The sequence below is a fragment of the Podarcis melisellensis genome (assembly GCF_964234715.1).
Source record: "Podarcis melisellensis genome assembly, chromosome: 7".
Lineage (NCBI taxonomy): Eukaryota > Metazoa > Chordata > Lepidosauria > Squamata > Lacertidae > Podarcis > Podarcis melisellensis.
Genome location: NC_138539.1, coordinates 40,384,190 through 40,402,831, shown reverse-complemented (window position 1 = coordinate 40,402,831; position 18,642 = coordinate 40,384,190). Strand labels below are relative to the sequence as shown.

The 18,642-nt window shown below is 44.4% G+C and overlaps 2 protein-coding genes across 7 annotated transcripts in view; one reads left to right on the top strand and one right to left on the bottom strand.

The window, feature by feature from the left end:
- The window catches only part of SPIDR (scaffold protein involved in DNA repair), a 171,831-nt gene extending 163,106 nt beyond the window's left edge, over positions 1 to 8,725 (top strand). For 5 of the 6 annotated variants that reach the window (XM_081918492.1, XM_081918490.1, XM_081918493.1 and 2 more), the window contains 4 exons: positions 3,083 to 3,176; positions 5,124 to 5,238; positions 6,881 to 6,934; positions 7,669 to 8,725. In XM_081918492.1, the coding sequence (XP_081774618.1) occupies positions 3,083 to 3,176; positions 5,124 to 5,238; positions 6,881 to 6,934; positions 7,669 to 7,800 (395 nt within the window). In that variant the 3' untranslated portion in view covers positions 7,801 to 8,725. Of the gene's footprint in view, positions 1 to 3,082; positions 3,177 to 5,123; positions 5,239 to 6,880; positions 6,935 to 7,668 lie in introns of those variants that run through there. The other variant, XR_014170287.1, reaches the window with a different exon arrangement.
- A 1,733-nt stretch (positions 8,726 to 10,458) lies between these two features.
- Positions 10,459 to 12,260, bottom strand: CEBPD (CCAAT enhancer binding protein delta). Its single transcript, XM_081918571.1, has one exon. The coding sequence runs from the start codon at positions 11,972 to 11,974 to the stop codon at positions 11,027 to 11,029; it is 948 nt and encodes a 315-aa protein (XP_081774697.1). The 5' UTR covers positions 11,975 to 12,260; the 3' UTR covers positions 10,459 to 11,026.
- Between the last annotated feature and the right edge of the window lie 6,382 nt (positions 12,261 to 18,642).

Genomic DNA, 18,642 nt, shown 5'->3' with positions numbered 1-18,642 from the left:
CATTTCCTACATTCTTCCCCTTCTCTTAACAGGTATGAGAAGAGCAGAGGGAGGGGAAAATAATATATATATTTCTCTCCTTTGCCTTTCTTCTTTCATTTCAAACCCATCTTTTACTGCTAAATCCTTAGACAGCACAGTGCAGTAGAGGGAGGAATAATTATGTTTTCCCCTCCTTGCATCCCTTCACCATGAAGGAAGTTTACAGAGGTAGTGATGCTGTTGCTGCTCACCCTTTAGCTCTGGAACATTTGGGTCAAATAGGGAATAGATAGTGGCTCCTGCTAGGCTCTTCCACCAGGTATAGGCCTAAAATGGGCAGAGAGTCACAAAAGCCTTTTCTCCTGCTAACATTTCAAATCAGGTGAGCAGGCCTGCCCCATATACAGTACAGGACAAATACAGTAAAACAATCAAGTAAATTAAGTAAAACAATATAAATACTTAACTGACCAATAATGTCGGTTCTGCCCCCCCCAAAAAAAGTATCCTGGTGATGCCCATGAAAGGAGGCCTATAACATCAGCAATTGTTAATCACTGAATGTCTGTTTGGGAGCTATGCCACTTTTGAGTACAATCCTCTGCAGCATCACCTAGCTGGTTGGATGTAAGTAAAGCTACAGTAAATGGCTGCAGTTACAGTATAGCACTTGCTTTCAGTTGATGTTTTTCCCTCTTCTGTACAGCAAAAGCTCCCATTTCAGAATGTTTTATTACATTCACTTAATATTGATGTGTGTATGAAACAGTGGCCTCTGCCCCTCATATTTCTGAATAATGATAATTGATTCACTTGTTTAGGTAGCTTTGCACCCTATTTCAAACTTACTCCCTGTATTACCTAATTTAAACATTGGCTTAGTCACCAGTCTGATGGAGCAGCTAGAGTGCTTGGCTTGGGTCGGAATTCAAATCCATGCTCAGGAATTCAGCTTAATAGGGAGTGGGGTTTGGTGACCTCATTATGTCACCAGACATAATTGTGTTATCTCATAATGTCATCTCAGAGGTATTACTTATTTGACAGGATCAATGCAAGGATAAATTTGGGAAAACCAATATTTACCAGCTTGAGTTCCCTAGAGGGAAAGTGAGATGCAAATGTGACCAGTCAATCTGCTGCACTTAATCTATTCTCACTGTGGTTCAGGCTTTCCTTGAGAATTACTACTTTTTTTTTACATACAGTTGGAGATAGCTGTCAATCCTAAAATGTTTCGGAAGCTCCTAAGATTGGATATGAAGCAACAAAAAGTCTTACATGGATGCTTTCCTTTTTTTCACTTTAAATAAAGTGTTCCAGCCTTGCTACTCCAGTATACATGACTTTGCCAGTTTTGATTCTCCAACATTTTAGTTTACCATAGAATTAAGTGCCTCTTACTCAACATAACAAGGATTACTAGGTGATTGGCCTTTGACATAAACACTGTAGGCTTGGCAACTGTAATCCCTTTACTTGCAGGTGTCCCAAGATTATCCATTTGTATGTTTTGCTCACAAACAGTGCTACATCCTTAATGTTTACTGCTTGGATCAACAAATCGCCATTGTTCTAAATCTTTTTACTAGCCTTCCCATAAAATGCCCCATTTATTTGCTTTATAATACTTGGCAACAATGCTTCGCAATCCAGAATATCTCTCTGACCTTCGGTTCCCTAATGTTTCTAGTCACGTATGTCAGGGTTTTTTTAGCAGTTTCAGTTTCCAATTATGTGGATATAAATAAAAAGTAAGTCCCTATTTTAGACCATTGTAAATGTTTTAAGAAAGCTATCTTATCTGTTGATATTCCACACCCATCCCTCTGGCATTTTCCAGATATAGGATTGAAACCATTGTGACTAAGAACATTTGCTCTCTAATGCGGAAATGTAGAATAGTGGCAGAATTTTTAAAAGCTGTTGGGTGAGAACATAATAAGAGCCCTGCTGAAGCAGGCCAAAGGCCCATCTATTCTAGCATACTGTTCTCACAGTGGACAGCCTAATGCTTATGAGAAGCCCACAAGCAGGCACAGACACAACAGTTGTCTATCATTACTAGTATTCAGAAACATACTGTTGCAGATTTGGGGTACTAGATTCTATTAGTTTATAGTAGAAATTAATGAATGTCAGGATTTAGCTAATATTTGGAGCAATGAAGGGAAGATTCCAGCCCAATGGAAAATCCAGGCTAAACTTCCTTTCCAATCCTTGCCTGGGATTGAGATGTTAACATGACAAAAGGTGGTGATGGCCCATATTGGAGAGAGGAATCCTTGGGCCTGGGTGCACAGAGGTTGCCAAGATGTGTGTGTGAGGTGACAGGAAAAGAGTGTATTTAGCAGGGTCTTCTGGGAACAAGAAGGAAGAACAAAAACAGAACCATTCTGTCAGGCTAGCTGGGAGCAATGCGTTAGACTCCAGTTCTGCACTGCCGTGGGGAAAAAGCCCCTTTTAAGATGACAGTGCTGTAAGAGCAGGACTCCCTCCCGCAAAACTCAAGTGTTAAATATGTGAATAAATCATATTTCTTAAAGCTATAACAGTCTCTGCCTCATCTTGATTCTAAGAGGAACACAGACCCTGGGTGAGCACCTGGAAATTCCCTGGATTCCCTCTACCACTCAACAGGGATAGGAGTGGCACACAACCTCTGTAACAATTTTGTCTCTGATACTGGAAGTAGTACACAGCCATAATGAATCGTAGCAAATGGAAGCTTTATTCCCCATAAATTTGCCTACTCCCCTTTTAAAGCTGCCCAAGTTGGTGGCCATCGCTGCATCTTCTGGTAGTGCATCCCCAAGTTATGTTGTGTATGAAAACGTGAATTGCCTTTGATGGGGCTTTTAAATAAATGGCATTAGAAAAATGGTTTCTAGATGTTGTGAATCTAATCTAAAGATATTTTCCAAAATGAAACAGATTGTCAAATACCTGAAATACACCCCCCCCCCACTTTATGAAAAAAATGCTTAATTTTGGCAGAGAAAAAGGAGCCATACTATAACAAGCCAAGAGCTTTGGTCACCTATGATGCTTGTGTCAATGGCTCTTAGGCCTGTAGAAACGTTTCCTTTCTTTTTTCCAGGCACTGTTGCTGGTGTTAATGAAAGAACTGCTTTCTCATCGCCTGCGTGTAACAGATGTGGCAATGGGAAAGTAGAGAAGCGTCCACAAGACAGGTAAGAACAAGCTTGTGCCAACTGACATACAGATAAGGGCAGTCCTGTTGGGCACTGTATATTTGGGAGTCTCAGCCTTTTGACAGAGTGCATTGCCAAAAGCTGTAAGGAAATTTAGAAGTCAAAGGATAAGAGAAAAGTTCCCTTAATGTAGTGTTGGGCAATTTGTGGCCTTACCAAATTTTGATCAAGATGTTACAAAGGTGTTTCTATTTAATTTCATCTAGTGGATTAAAAGTTGCGGTACAGAGATATATCTCATATTTTAATGTTACACCCCTCTGGGGTTTTTTTTAAATATAATTACCCAGCCAATTGTTTGTCAAAGAAGCATCAGAATACTTGGATGTGAGTCTTCCCCATTTAGGCAGTGTGCCCAGATATAGAGGACTTCCTACTATGCTTTCTTTCCTCCTTCCCAATGCACATGCAAGCAGCACGACTGAACGTTACAAAGAGTGGGAGTTATGTGCATGTCTCCTATAATTTCTGTCCATCTCCTTCCCTCTGCTTGATCAAATAACACAAGCTCTGGACCTCAGGAAGAGAGGAATGGATGGGGAATGTGAAGGGGGCAAAGCATGGCTCTATTAAACCCTCTGCATATGGACACTGACTGGAGCTGTGTCGGTTTATAAAACTGAATAGCATGAAGATGAAGAAGAAGAAGAAGAAGGAGTTTGGATTTGATATCCCGCCTTTCACTCCCCTTCAAGAGTCTCAAAGCGGCTAACATTTTCCTTTCCCTTCCTCCCTCACAACAAACACTCTGTGAGGTGAGTGGGGCTGAGAGACTTCAAAGAAGTGTGACTGGCCCAAGGTCACCCAGCAGCTGCATGTGGAGGAGCGGAGACGCGAACCCGGTTCCCCAGATTACGTGACTACTGCTCTTAACCACTACACCACACTGAAGAAAGTAAAAAGGAAATATTTTATCTCCTAAGACATTTTGTTCTCTTCGCCATCCAATAAAATTGATTGGCAGTATATTTAGGAGAGACAAAAAGTACTATTTCGTGCATGCAGCACATAACATTTGTAATTCAGTGCCACAGGATGCCATTTTATAGGGTTAGACAGAACCAGAGGGAATGGATCTGTCAGTCGTTGCTGTAACTAAGAACAAAACCTGTATCTCTATTAATATTGCTGGGAACAAACAACACAGGATGGATTTCTCATAATCTCTTCCTTGTTCACAATGCATTCCATCAGGCTGCAGCATAAGGAGGCATTGAAAGTATGTCTTCTCCATCAGCTCTGCTGAGAGACCAGGTCCACTGAGTTTCTCCTTTTGGAGTTGTTTCTGGTTCAGCTGGATATAACGTTACCTGAAGAATTGGTGCCTGCCTTGTTTGCCTCTTTCTTCTTCATCCTCCCCTCCCCCCTTCCCTCACGTGTCTTTTAGATTGTAAGCCTGTGGGCAGGGAACAGCTTGTTTTTAGTAATCTTATGTAAGCCACTCTGGGAGCTTTTTTGGCAAAAGAGCAGGTTAAAAAAAAAGATATAAAAACAAATAACCCCTGAACAAAATTTCCTAAGGACATTACTGCTGGAATATTGGAATAAAATAGCAGGGTAGGATTGAGGGGTACTTAACTCTGCTGCTTCTCTCACATGCATGTGCCTTCCTAATTAGTTTTTCCTTAAACTGGGTTAATTTTTGTCTTTCAGCCTTGTCGGGGGGGGGGGAGCATGGGGGGGATAATTGGTGAGGATGGAAAGGTTAAGCTCCCCTCTTACCCCTGTTCTCGCTTTCAGATTCCTTCTTCCCTGGCATTAGCATTATGAAGAGAACATGGGGAAAAGATAGCTTTTACTTCTCCCAGCTAATGATCAAAATTCACATCAAGAAGACTGATTTTGGTCACCTTCAAACTGTCAACGGAATAAAGAAAAATGAGGTGCTGGATGCATATATAACATGGACCTTTCCCTGTATTTCAGAGGCTTGCTCTACTGCAACCAATGTTGTGATGCCATAACTTCACCAGTTCTCAAGATGCATCTGGAAGTCTTTCTGCACTGCCAGTCCAGACCACTAGGCACAGTAAAAGTAAAGGTATGAGAAGAACAAAGTACAGGTTATAAGACTTATGTCCTTTAAAAAATACAGCTTAATATAATAAAAAATATATAAGCTGTTTAACATAAAAGTAATAACAATATGACATGCAGTAAAATTTGACATGAGACGCAGGTGGCGCTGTGGGTTAAAGCCTCAGCGCCTAGGACTTGCCGATCGAAAGGTCGGCGGTTCGAATCCCTGCGGCGGGGTGCGCTCCCGCTGCTCGGTCCCAGCGCCTGCCAACCTAGCAGTTCGAAAGCACCTCCGGGTGCAAGTAGATAAATAGGGACCGCTTACCAGCGGGAAGGTAAACGGCGTTTCCGTGTGCAGCTCTGGCTCGCCAGAGCAGCGATGTCACGCTGGCCACGTGACCCGGAAGTGTCTCCGGACAGCGCTGGCCCCTGGCCTCTTAAGTGAGATGGGCGCACAACCCCAGAGTCTGTCAAGACTGGCCGGTACGGGCAGGGGTACCTTTACCTTTACCTTAAAATTTGACATATCAAACCAAGTTGGTAATGGGCACTCAAAGAAGCCACTGAGGTCACCTTGATCTGTCTTCACAGTGATGGACCTAGGAGCACTCCCAAACTACTGTATGTACCTGCTGTTTCAGAGGGAGTGCAGCCCAGTTCCTGGGTACCACCTATCCACAGGGTCTCTGAATTGACAGGACTGGGTTGCAGTTGATGAGCTGTCATCTGACCCATGACTGCATCCAGGCACTGGCTGGGGACACGCACAGACTGTACCAATTCATATGTTACAGAGAAATAGGATTGTACTGAGACTTGTGTGCCAATTTCTGGAATGAACAACCTTACCTGAAGAAATATATTCTTTAATTACAATGCTCAGAACCCCTTTTTATGGGACATTTATAATGTAGATGAACTTGCAAATGGAACACATGCTCCTTTGTTAGTTCCTATTTCTAGAGAAATACTTCCAAGTATATATGGGCCAAGGACTAGTATTACTTCTATGGCAAGGTTTGGTAGCCTTCAACCCTCCACATGTTGTTTGTCTCCAACTCCTGGCCATCATGGGCCAATGGTCAGGGTTAATGGAAGTTGTGTTCCAACATCTGGAGCCTCACACATTAGCTACCCTTGCCCAGTGGGAGAAGGGACAAGAATTTAAAGCTCTGCTCCAATGTTATTATTCATTTGTATCATGATGACTCAGGGCAGGCTACAATGTGTCTTTATCTTTCACTCTGACTTCACAAGGTTGTTTATGAGGCTAAGATGAGATAGAGCTGCTTCCCCAAGGCCACCTATTGAATTTCAAGATTTAACAAAGTTTTGAGTCTGTCAGCTATGTCCTGTTGAATTATAAATCCGCGGTGCAACTCTTTTCTAAAATAATATTTTTGCAGTTATTTCTAAGGTCTTAAATGTGGGGGAAATTCTTTGAGGGGTTTTACTGGGATCTTCATGTTACGTAGCATACAACAACTTGTTGGAAACTTAGACCTTAAGGGACATAAGCTGATTTCTGTTTGGCTTTATCATAATCAAGAGGACAGATCAGTATAGGCATACAATTTTAACTTTTACTAAATCCTGTTGTTGTTTTATGTGGCCAAATAAAATTTAAACATAATTCTTTTCTTTATCTCCGTGTGTTATATTAGCTTCTGCAAAATACAATTTCTTCACTCCTGGAGTCCTCCCCCTCTGAGAATGGGGTATGTATACTTAAAAACACATTGATTAAAGAAATTGAAATGTCATCATTCTAGCTGTAAAAGGGTGACGTTTAAAAGTGGGATGAGTCACATGAAGGTGCAGTGAACATGGGCAATTGATAGTGGTTTAAGTTTATTGAAGCATCAATAAAAACAACTGTCTCTGTAGAAAACACAAATATTAATTGATTCACCTTTTGGTCTAAAGATCCTTTCTATTGGATGCTTGGAATGTTCCCTAGAGGCAGTTTGGTTTTCACTTAAATTGAACACAGACAGAACAATTCTGTACGTGTCTACTCAGAATTAAGTCCCATTGCATTCAGTGGGACTTACTCCCAGGGAAGTGTATATATGATTAGCAAGCCTGATTAAGCAATTTTTGTGATACTGTATTTATCACATTTTAATTCAGATTTGTTTATCAAAGTGATTGTTTTTCAAACTCATTAGGAATGTAATAATAAGAATGACAACAATAATAATAACATCCACCTGCCCTTCACACTTGACCAAGGCTAGTTACAACAATTAAAACATGATCATAAAAGCAGTTGAAAACTACTTGCAGTTGCAGAAATGAGGTGTATGCATGCTACTTTTCTTTTTGAGCAAGAAAAAACAAGAAATTTTACTTTGGATATCACCTTGCACTGGGTATATTTCAGCTGTTTGGTGACTGGGACAAAATGTACAAGATTGTTTGTTTTAATGAATGTGCTTTATCATTACAGAGTTATGAAGTGAAGAGTGTGCTGGGAAAAGAGGTGGGGTTTTTATATTGTTATGTTCAGTCTGTAACCAGCCACCCAACTAGCTATGTTGGATTGGAAGAAATTGTTCTCCCAGATGCAGGAAGAAACTAAAGGAAATACCGTCTGCTACTCTGTCTATGAACTTTGTAATATAGTTATTTATGGACAATTCTTGTATATAATGTGTAATGCAGACATGATAAATACTGCATTTTAAAAAGAGATTACTCTGAAAAGAAACTGCTATTTTTTTGAACGTGGACATTGGGCATGTGCCAGGCAATATTAAGCATGTTCAGCTTCCATTGATTTCCATGAGAGAAGGTAAATGGATGTGCTTTTACATCTGCCATTGAAACCAGTGGAACCTGCAAATGCTTAACTGTGATGGGACTTTTTCTACTGTGTATGTTATTCTGATAATCCATAAGTAATTTTTGGAGCACTGAAGCGAAATGTATTTTTGTAACAATTGTCTTAATTTATCTGCAAGGTATTTTTTGTAATGGGTTTCCCAAGCTATCCTCCCCACCTCCCCCAGTAGATGTAAATATCAATTATGCATGTTTGAAGAGGTATTTTAGAATAATTTATCTATACGTATTAACATAAACTGTGGCTGTTACTCCAGTAACATATGTTCTAATGAAGCTTTCCTGAATGGTATGCATTGAAACAGTGTGTCTAATATTACATGGAGTAATGCTAATTTATATTTGTTACAAAAATTGATTAAATATTACAAAGTTAAATAAGTCTTTTTTTCCTGCTGAGGTGATGAAGGGTGTCGGGGGCATGTGTGCAGCATTAACCATCATCTAAATATAAATACTGAACTGTTGTATCTTTAAAACAAATTCACATAAATGGGCTATATAGTTCATAAAAACTAAAGAACAGTGGCTTCAGAATAGTTTCTAACCATATCAGATATATTGTGATTTTAAACATATTGTCATTTTATCTACACACTTATTTCTCTAAGGAATCATAATAATTTTTTGCACCAAACAAAATAAAATAAGTTTGCTTTAAACTGTTTTTAATTGGACTTGAAATGTTTTAACCCAACCTGGGTAAAGGGCAGGTGCTGTTGATAATATATGTTAATAATACCACAGCTGGGAACAGCTGGACTTTCTTGTGATAGTTGTGATACAAAGTCTTGTATGTGTATGAACTGCTTTTGCAGAGAACAGGAAACTCCCTGCATACATTCGCATACTCAGGTGTTGAATTTCTGTATTGGAGGTGGAGAGAGATAGAGATAATATATTGGGATCTTGAATCCTAAGCATGCATACTTCAGGTTTGTTTTTTAATTATCAAATTCCAAAATTTTCAGAACAGTGTCTAGAGACTTCAAGTTTGTGCCTACCTATTTGTAATTCTAAAACGAGTAATAGTTCTGCCTTATTTGTGGCTTTTAGCCAAGAAGCAGTATGAAATCTAGGTCATGCATATTTTCTGTGTGCAACAAAAAGAAAGTGGCTCACGTTTTTATTGTTTTTAGCAGTGGATAGGGGGGTTTCCTTGATAAACAGAAAGGTTGGATGTAAATGTTTTAAATGCTACCCTCTTGTGATGAAGCTACAGCCATGCACGTTGCTGTGCACTTGGAAGCCATCACTATGACTTCCCAACACACACACACACACAGAACGAAATACATGCGTGTGGTCATTGTGTATGACTATTTGGATGCAGATTGTACAGCAGTTCCTAACAGTGTTTTCTGTGCCGGAATGCTGTCAACATTTGAAGTAACCCAGTAGCATGGCCCTGTAGCAACAACAATAAGGCCAAACCCCCCCTTTCCTCCCCTCCTCCCCAACGATTTGTGTTAAGAGGTAATGAAAGTTCAAGATTTTGAAACCAAGCCAAGGTTATGTTTAGAGCTGGAAAAGTCCTAACACTGCTCATATTTGTGTTCTTGTTTACAGGTTCAATCTTTCTGTGGCTTCATTTGCCTTCACAAGCGTCATTACAATCACTGCTTAAAATTACTTCTGCTAGCTATTCAATCTCCTAACCAAACCACCTTCTGTTTGCACTGAGATTTTACCACTTTGCAATGCTGCCCTCTGATGTAAAGATGGCAGTTTTAAGGAAACATGGTGTACATGTATCTGTTTGAAAACTGACATGTGGATCGAATGCTAATCCTGCTCATGGTAGACCAAACTGAAATTAATGAACAGAAACGACTTAGGTGCATTAATTTAAAGAGGTCTAATCTGAGTAAAACTTAATTGGCTACAACCCTTTCTGTATTCCCCCCAAATATATATGTGTGTGCAGTTGCATTGAGTGTGTGCTTAAAGTTTAGCTTCTCAGAGGTTAGGGCAGGATTTCCCAAACTTGGGTCTCCAGCTGTTTTGGACTACAACTCCCATCATCCCTAGCTAGCAGTCAATGGTCAGGGATGATGGGAACTGTAGTCCAAAAACAGCTGGAGACCCAGGGTTAGGATCATACAGTTGGTTCTTATGCAGGGTTAACCTCCCACCCTGACTGCAGAAATCTGCAGCCAGTGTGTTTTTGCAATTAAGAGTAGAGTACAATATGTATACCTCCCCTTTAACTCCCGTTTTATTAGCATCTGTCCACCATAAAACTGGCATTTAAGTGTCATTTAACACAGTATTAATCATGGTGCCTTTTTACATGCTTAAAGTCAAGAAACCGCACACTTAACTCTTGCATGGAGCACTATTTCTTGCTGCATTTCTGCAGCTGCCCCCAGCGTAATAAACACAAAGTCAAAAGTAAAATTCAAAAGTTTTTTTTTATTTTTAGAAATGCTGTAAAAATTTATATAAAAGTTTTGAGCATGCTCAGTCTATTCCCCCCCTCTTGCTGTTTACAATAAAAAGTATTTGCAAATCATGTGCTTCTTACAAAGTACCGTAGCTGCATCCGTATAAGATGTAGAAAAACGAAAACTATCATTACAAAAATAATTTAGGAAGATAAAAGGAGACATTTAGCTTTTTCTTTCACCCTTTTTTTGGCAAGTTTTGTGGTTAAAAGACCCAAGCTTAGCCCATATTCGAAGAAAGAAACGTGAAAGGCAACACATTTTCACGAGGCGTTTCTTTCCGGCCTTGTAGCTTAGGCTGCTTCTTCCTCAGCAGGGAAGAAGTCCGGAGAGGGGAAAGGCGCCCTTTGGCCCAGTCCGGGGCGCCGCCGCAGGCCTCTCCTCCCCGCAACCCCCTCCCTCCCTCCCTCCCGCGCAGCCCCCGCTGCAGTCCTGTGCGGCTCGCTCTGAGGTATTCTGGAAGAAGTTCAAAGTCTGTGCAGAGCCGGCCCGGGGGGCGGCTCCCTCTGCAGCCGGTTACCGGCAGTCCGTGGCCGCCTGCAGGAAAGGGTTGCTGGGCAGCTGCTTGAAGAAGTGCCTGAGGCTGGTGAGGTCCCTGGTGAGCTGCTCGCACTTCTTGTGCAGCCGCTCGTTCTCGGCCGACAGCTCCACCACCTTCTGCTGCATCTCCTGGTTGCGACGCTTGGCCTTGTCGCGGCTCTTGCGCACGGCGATGTTGTTGCGCTCCCGCCGCTGCCGGTACTCCGGGCTGAACCTGTCCACGCACTTCTTGGCGGCGCGCTCTTTGCCGCCGCCCGACGACGACGACCCGGACGAGCGGCTGCTGTAGCTGGACGGCGAGGCGCTGCCCGGAGGCTCCGGGGAGGTGGGCGGCGTGGGCTGCCCGCTCAGGTTGACGATGGTCTGGGCGCAGGTGGCGATCTGAGAGGGCAGCAGCGAGCCCGAGCCCGACGCCTCGTCGCCCCAGTCGGGCTCCTGCTTGACGGCGCCGCGCAGCGGGCCCGGCGGGACGCTGGCGTGCAGCAGGCTGGCCAAGGCGCCGCCCGCGGGCGCGTGCTGAGCCGGAGGAGGAGGCGGCGGCGGCAGGTAGTCTCCGTAGGCGCCGCTGCTTCCTCCGCGCTCGCTGCCCTTGTGGTTGCTGTTGAAGAGGTCGGCGAACAGCTCGTCGTTGCACAGCTCCAGGTTGGGCACGGCCGCCATCGAGTCGATGTAGGAGCTAAAGTCGATGGCGCTCTCGTCCTCGTACATGGCCGGCGCGGCGGCGCTCAGCTCGGCCAGGTCGCGGCTGCCGCCGCCGGGCGCTGCTGACGAGACCTCCTCGGCGCTGGCGCTCATGCCGCCCGCCTTGCACGAAGGACTCAGCGCGCCGCCCGCCTTGGCGTCGTAGAAATTGGCGGGCTCCAGGGAGGACCAGCTCCTGTAGCACGACAGCGAGTCCAGGCAGTCCAGGGTGGCGGCGCTCATGGAGGGCCCGGGGGCCGCGAGGTGAGTGAGCAGCGGGCGGAGAGCCGAGTTCGAGCCCTTTTTCTCCCCGCTCGCAGGTGGAGGCGGCGCGCGCGTGTGTGAGCGGCGGCGGCGCACCTGGCCGGGCGTGGACTTTGCCTCAGAGTCAGGCTCAGGCACCTTGCTTTCGGCCTCCCCCGCCCGTCGGCTCCTCTTTGGGACGCTGCTGCTTCACGCCGGACTTCGCCTCCTGTCCGGAGCTGCACGTGTGCGTGTGGGGCAGGGTGAACCTGGCAGCGAGGTGCCGCCTCGGCCCTTTATAGAGGAACCTCGGGCCCCACCTCCTGGCCCTTGTGACTGCGGGAGGGTGTTGCTGGAGAAGCCCCGCGGGGCGGGAAGGGAGGGCGGGGAGAGCCCGGCGCGCTCTCGGGCCTCGCTGCCAAGGGGGCGGCGGGAGCGGCAGGAGCCGCAGCCGTCAGGGATTGGTCTGGGCGGGATGTGATTCAACCCCCCCTCCCGCCTTGCCACCTTTGATCCCGAGGGCAGCGACCGGGGACTGCCGTTTCCTCCTCCCGCCCACTCCCCCCCCCACTGCCGTACATGGAGGGCGCCCCCTGGAGGGAGGAAAAGCCCGAACCCCCCCGGGTTGGTGTCTTGCCGCGTCTGGGGAGCCTCGAGCAGCGAGAGTGCCGTCTCTCCGGTCCAGGGGCTTTGAAGCGGATTCTCTCCCCAGGTCAAATTCCCCAAGCCCTCCGCGCAGGAGAAAGTGGGGCGACACGCCGTCCTGCCAGGTGTAGCCAGGGCAGTTGGAGCAGGGGCACCTGCCCCCCCCCCAGCTGCACGGGGCAGCACCTTCCGCTGGGAGCCGTGGTGGGATTTCCAATAATGTGCAGCGGGGGGGGGATTCGGATGGCGCAGGAGCTCCTGGGGTGCCCCCCCTTTTGTTTTCTTTTCTGTGCTTGCGTCCGGATTTGTAGGAATGGATCTGCTCCTAACTACCGCTCACCCCCCCCCCCCTTGGCTGTTGGGTTAGGCAGCGCAGCTACTGATGTCAGTGAGACGTCAAGAGAACCGACGGCAGCGTTTGAGAGAAGGGGAGCCCTGGGGCTTTGCTTCTGGCAGCCACATGTGGTTGCAGCTATTCCCGCTGGCGACTTCGCCTGACTTTGCCTCCTTTCCTGGAACCGTCGTAGATCGTTGCGACTCGCTGAAGGCTAGTTGAACCCAGAAGTGACATTTGAACCCAGGCTTTGGATGTTAGTTTAGCAAGGCAGACCAGAGGCACATTTACTGTAACGTCAGAAGGGTTGGGGGTAGGTTGATTTGCGTAGCAGGAGTGCCTTGAAAACATCCCGAAAGTCAGCTTATCTTGTGTTTACCCACGTTGCCCTTAAAGCTGGATATCTGAGTCCATCGGAATTTTTTAAAAGTTAACTTCCCTTGCTATAGACTGAGTGACATTCTGCGCCTATTTCATTGCTAGAAAAAATGACCAAAATATGGACTGGCCTCCTCGTCAGCCCTTGACGTAAAACTGGTCCATCTTTTAAAAACACAAAGTAATTGGACACAAAGTAATATTTCTCTTTTGCTTTGCCATGCCAGTTTCCTCCTCTGTAGCTGCTTTTATGTTTACTTGCCACAGAAAATACCCGCTGATTTATCTCCTTAGTATAACCGACAAAGCATTGCCCCCTTGTGGCTGAATATAGCAATAATACTGTACAGTAGTAATATTCTGGATGATAAAAATATGTGCAAATTGCAGAGTAACAACAGGTGATTCTGTTTCCATATGACCATTAAAAATAGGCATGTATGAAGTAGAGAACAAAGAATTCATAAATTTCATGCTGAAAATGAACATTATAAAGGGAGGAATATCTGTAAAAACATTCAGTAAGCTTTTCCACAATTATTCCTCCAAGGAGGAAACATTTAAGGCCAGAAATAGCACAGACTGAAGTTTAAGTAGGAAGTATTTTCAGGTAAAGTAACACAAATAATTTAGAGAATCACAACAACAAAGCATATTTAGCTAACCACAGTTGGATTATTAAAAAATGCAAGCTTCGCAGCACTTTTGCCTTGTATGTTTTTTTAGAGCAAGTTGACAGCTATTGCAAACAAATGAAAATGTTCAGCAACAAAACTCTAAAGTTGCACTGCAAGTCTCACAGCTTGCCTTGGGACACTTAATGACAACCTAGTATACTAACAGTGCAACTAACAATTTATTTATGAATATGGGTAAACAACAACAACAAAAAGTGAGCCTAGTGGCAACTGGTAAAATGTCTCAGTTAAGGTCAAGGATTAAAAAAATCCAGGCACCTACCTAGCAGGTAACCACTGATGAATAAAATCCTTGGTTTGGCATCTTGCACTTGGGCATCCACAGAGCTTAGCCTCCTGTTTAGCTCCTAGAAAAACCTCACGGGTTCTCCACTTCTCCTTCTGCTTAAGTGTATGATCCATAGGGAAATAATTTGGTGGCATTCAGGAGAGATGTGCATTCAACTGCCAGTGTGACGTAGAAGGTGCTTGGTATTTTGCTGAAATCTGTCCAATCAGTTATTCCCTCTCCTTGAGGGATACTGAGAATTGCAGTTTTATGAGACAGGTTGGGACTCTCCGGCAGATGTGTCTCAGCACCCTCACTAAGGTACAAGTCCCAGTTTTCTTAATACTGTACCATGTCAATGTCATTCACGAAATGTGAGTTTAAAATGTAGATAGGTTCTCATTCACTGGGTCAGCAAAGGGTTGTAGATAAGAGCACATGCTTTGCATTCAAAAGGTTATAGGTTCAATCCCTGGCATCTCCAGTCTGGGCTGGGAATGGCTGCTAGGCAGTACTGTCTAGCCCATACTGGGCACCATGGATGAACAGTCTGAGTTGGTATAAGGCAGCTTTCCATGTTCCTCCTAGGCTTTCGGTTACATCAGAAAACTACATTTATATATTTGTTCTGTTTTTTAAAAAAATAATTAAAAATTTATAACATACTAATAATAGTGGGACTAGGGCAGCACAACCAGTGAAATCTGCAGAGAAAAAACAAAATTCATTGGCCCTTATCCAGCAGAGGCTGAACTATGTATAGGAAATAGGTTTCTGGGTGTGGATGCTTTCTGCCACATGTGCAGAAGGCTGCTGTAAGGTAAGGTGCTTGTATAGGGTTTAGTTTTTTTGGGGGGGGGGGAGAGATTTTAATGGATAACAAAGGTACATATGTCTCTGTTTTCAGTTCATAACGTCCTTTCTACAGGTCAGTAACATTTGCTGTTAAGCGTCATGTGGTTAGTTAGTTTATTCATTTATTTGTTTTTGTTGGTGTGAGATAAAGGAGATCCCAGGGCCTGGTTGGCTGCATTTCATTGATTGTTGCAAGTTTTGGTTGCGTGCATGGAGGGTGGGTTGTTGGGTCAGGTTAGCCATATCAATTCATTTGCTGTTGGGGAGTTTAGGTTGTTGTCTTGAAGGGAAGCCACACCAGGGTGAAGGCATCCTCTTTTGTTTGTCCCAGTGTTAATTTCAATATGTTGCTTAGCTTTTCTAAGAGGCCTGACTATCATTCAAGGCACCTGAGGGTGCCACGGCACACTGGTTGAAAACCACTGGTTTAGACCATTGGGTAGGGCTTATTTCATATCCTATCTCATTCTGTCATTGGTCTTTATTGTGAGGGGTCATGGACTACTATTTTGTATACTGTGAATACCACCCCCCTGCTGTGTTCCTCAGTTATTAGGAGGAGTTTTTCAAAGACAGTCAGGCCTAGCGGCTGCTGCTTTTATTGCTGGATTATTTAAGCAAGTGTGTAGTTGGTTGTGAGTCAGCCAGGATATTTGAGTGTCTCTGTCGTGGGCCAGGAGTCAGCTTTGCCTGCTGAACAGCAGCCCAAAGGGGGAGTGACTCCACCTGCAACTGATCAGCCATCAAGGACTCAAGAGGAGAAAGCTGATGAGAACCAGCTGGCTTCAGCCTTCTTAAGCAGAGCTTCCAGCAGCAGTCAGGTGCTGGTAACTATGCTTGTAGTTTCTGGCCCTACCTTGTTGCTTCCTGCTTGTCTTGACCCTTGAGCATTCGATTCCCTAAGCCCCTGGACCGCCTGACCACATGGATTACTGTTTGCCTGACCCCAGGACTGGACCTGACTTTGGCTACCGACTCTGCCTCCAGGCAAGTACACCTCAGAGACTCTTCTGGTTGCCCGGCCTCCCACTCCCCTGAGCTCTGCTCATTGTTGCTCAGCACAAGAACTACAATAGTCTCCTAGTTTGTTTAGTATTTCCTGTGTTGGTTTGTCATTTTTGTAGATGTCTTGTTATGCAGTGTAGGCCTTTGGTGTGCCATGTTTTTATTTGGAAGCTTTGGGCTGCATGGTAGAATATTGGGTGGTTGGAGAAGTTTTCCTACTTTTTCTTTCCTGTGTGAACCTGTTTAGTGTTGTGGGAATTTTCCTTAGTTTGTGGGAGGAATGGGTACACTGTGGGAATTATATCCATATGCACCTATTGTTTTGTTTCATCTACCAGGTTGTATGGGATTGTGTGGCACACTTGGTTGGCGATGTAATACAGTTCTATGTTGGGAATTCATTCTCCTCCTCCTGAGAGGAGATGCAGGTATTTGGGTATTATTCATGGCTTGTTGTGTGAAATCAATGAATGTAGCTTTTTTCTGCCATTTACGGAGTTGGGTTGGGGAAATTCACATTGGGAGAGTTTGGAATAGGTAGGTTACTTTTGGTTGCATTATAAAATTTGATCATGGGTATTCTGAGAGGGTGAAGTTGGCTTTATTCCATTTCTTCAAGTCTTTGTTAATTTCCCCCCATATGGAGTTGTAGTTGTGGAGGTACAGTTAGGGGTACAAATACCCAAGAACCTTAACTATCTATCTGGATTTGGTGCAGCAAGGTTGTGTTTTTTGTGTGTGGTGTCAGTGAATTCTTTTTGGATATGAGGGATCATAGTGTTGAAACACATGGCATCAGATTTTGTAAAGTTCACCTGTAGGCCTGACACCATTGCAAATGTGTTGAGTTCTTTGGTTAAGGTGGCTGTTCATGGGGTCTGGTGTTGCGACCATTAGGTTGTCTGCGAAGAGCCCTAGTTTATAGGTTTTGCCTTTTATTTCTACTCCTTTGATGTTGGGGGTGGGGAATGCTTGTGTAGTTGAAAATTCCCTTGCCAGCTCAGAAATCCACAAGTACTACAGTAGCTACCATAGCCAGAGTTTTGGGGGAGTGCAGAGGAAAGACAGGGTAGGGCTGAGTTTGGAAACATCAAACTGATCATCAGCTTGGTACAACTCTCATGGCTCACTGGCTTAGGATTGTGGATGGCCTATTAATCAGTATATAAGAGTAACATATCCATTGCTGGTCAGGAAAAGGTTCCCCCACCCCATCCATCTACTATCTCATGAGTATTAGTTTCATTTTGGTTGTTATTGGAACTGTGTTTTTGCTAATGTTGCTGCAGCCACTTAACACCAAAGCTTTGGTCTGACTGTCGTTGTGAGTCAGTATCCTCACTGGAAAGACCCCAAAGGTTTGCCACTTTACATAGCAGTAGGGATGAAATAGTGGAATGTATGTTAGCAGCAGAGAATGTTTAGCTAGGTAGGTAGTTAAACTTTAATCATTTGCTCTGCCTGGAAAATGCGTCCTGTTAGAAAGGAGAGTGATTAATACTGGCTTGACATGCAGCAAATGTTATTTTTTGCTGTCTTCAAAGAACTGACTAACTATATGAAGTAACAATGCAAGACAATAATAATTAAAATGGATTAAATTCTAACAGAATAAACTGCCAATTTGCACTGGGTCTTTTATTCTCCAGAACATCACTATGATATATGCTGCCTTGTGTGGACATACTTCCACTGTTCCCTTTTTGAGGAGAGTTTGCAAATAGTCAGAACCATTGCTTGGCCATGGAGGCAGAAACATTGACAGAAAGGGCCCATTAAGGTAGCCTGAGCCATGGTCTTAGTGACTAACATTTCAGCATGGTTTTGCTGCATTCAAAGCTACCCCGAGCTCCACCTGTTTGGATCCTGCATGCACGGATCTCCCGACCGCCCTCCCTCTAATGTCATGCATTCAACACCTGACCTTGCTATGGACCTCGGTTGGTCGCCTGTTGAAGGGTCCTGGTAGGATTTTTTTTCCACTTGGCAGATTGGCTAAAGCCACTTGGTTTTTCACATACCTCGCTAGGTTTGGCGGTTAGGCATTGGAAAGTGCATTGTGTGTTGGAGGGGAGGTTGTGGCCATCACCTACCCCTCCCCTTGAAGGGTATTCCATTAAAGGAATCTGGCTGTGTGGTTCCTGTCCGATGCCCAGGTGGTGGGGCGACTCCTAGGGGAAAGCTTCCAGTTTATTTGCACCAGCAAGCTCCCCTTACAGATTGTTAATCCTTGTGTGACTTCCTGCAGAGGCCTTTTTTAGCCCATTAACCTAAAATACTTGTGTCCATGTCTCTTATTTCACCATAAAGCGGGGGTGGGGCCTTGACTAGATTTCCCCTAACCTTGCAGATTTGGCCCTTGTGTGTGGATGGTGCTGTTTTGGCTGCATAACCACTAGCACTCAAGAGAATGAGTTTGAAATTTGTATATAGCATGATAGGCAGTGCTGGGGAGGCTGGAACCGGGAGCAACCTAGTAATACTG

Excerpts from the sequence above, each read along its gene's own strand:
- CEBPD (XM_081918571.1), bottom strand. The coding sequence starts at position 11,974 with ATGAGCGCCGCCACCCTGGACTGCCTGGACTCGCTGTCGTGCTACAGG.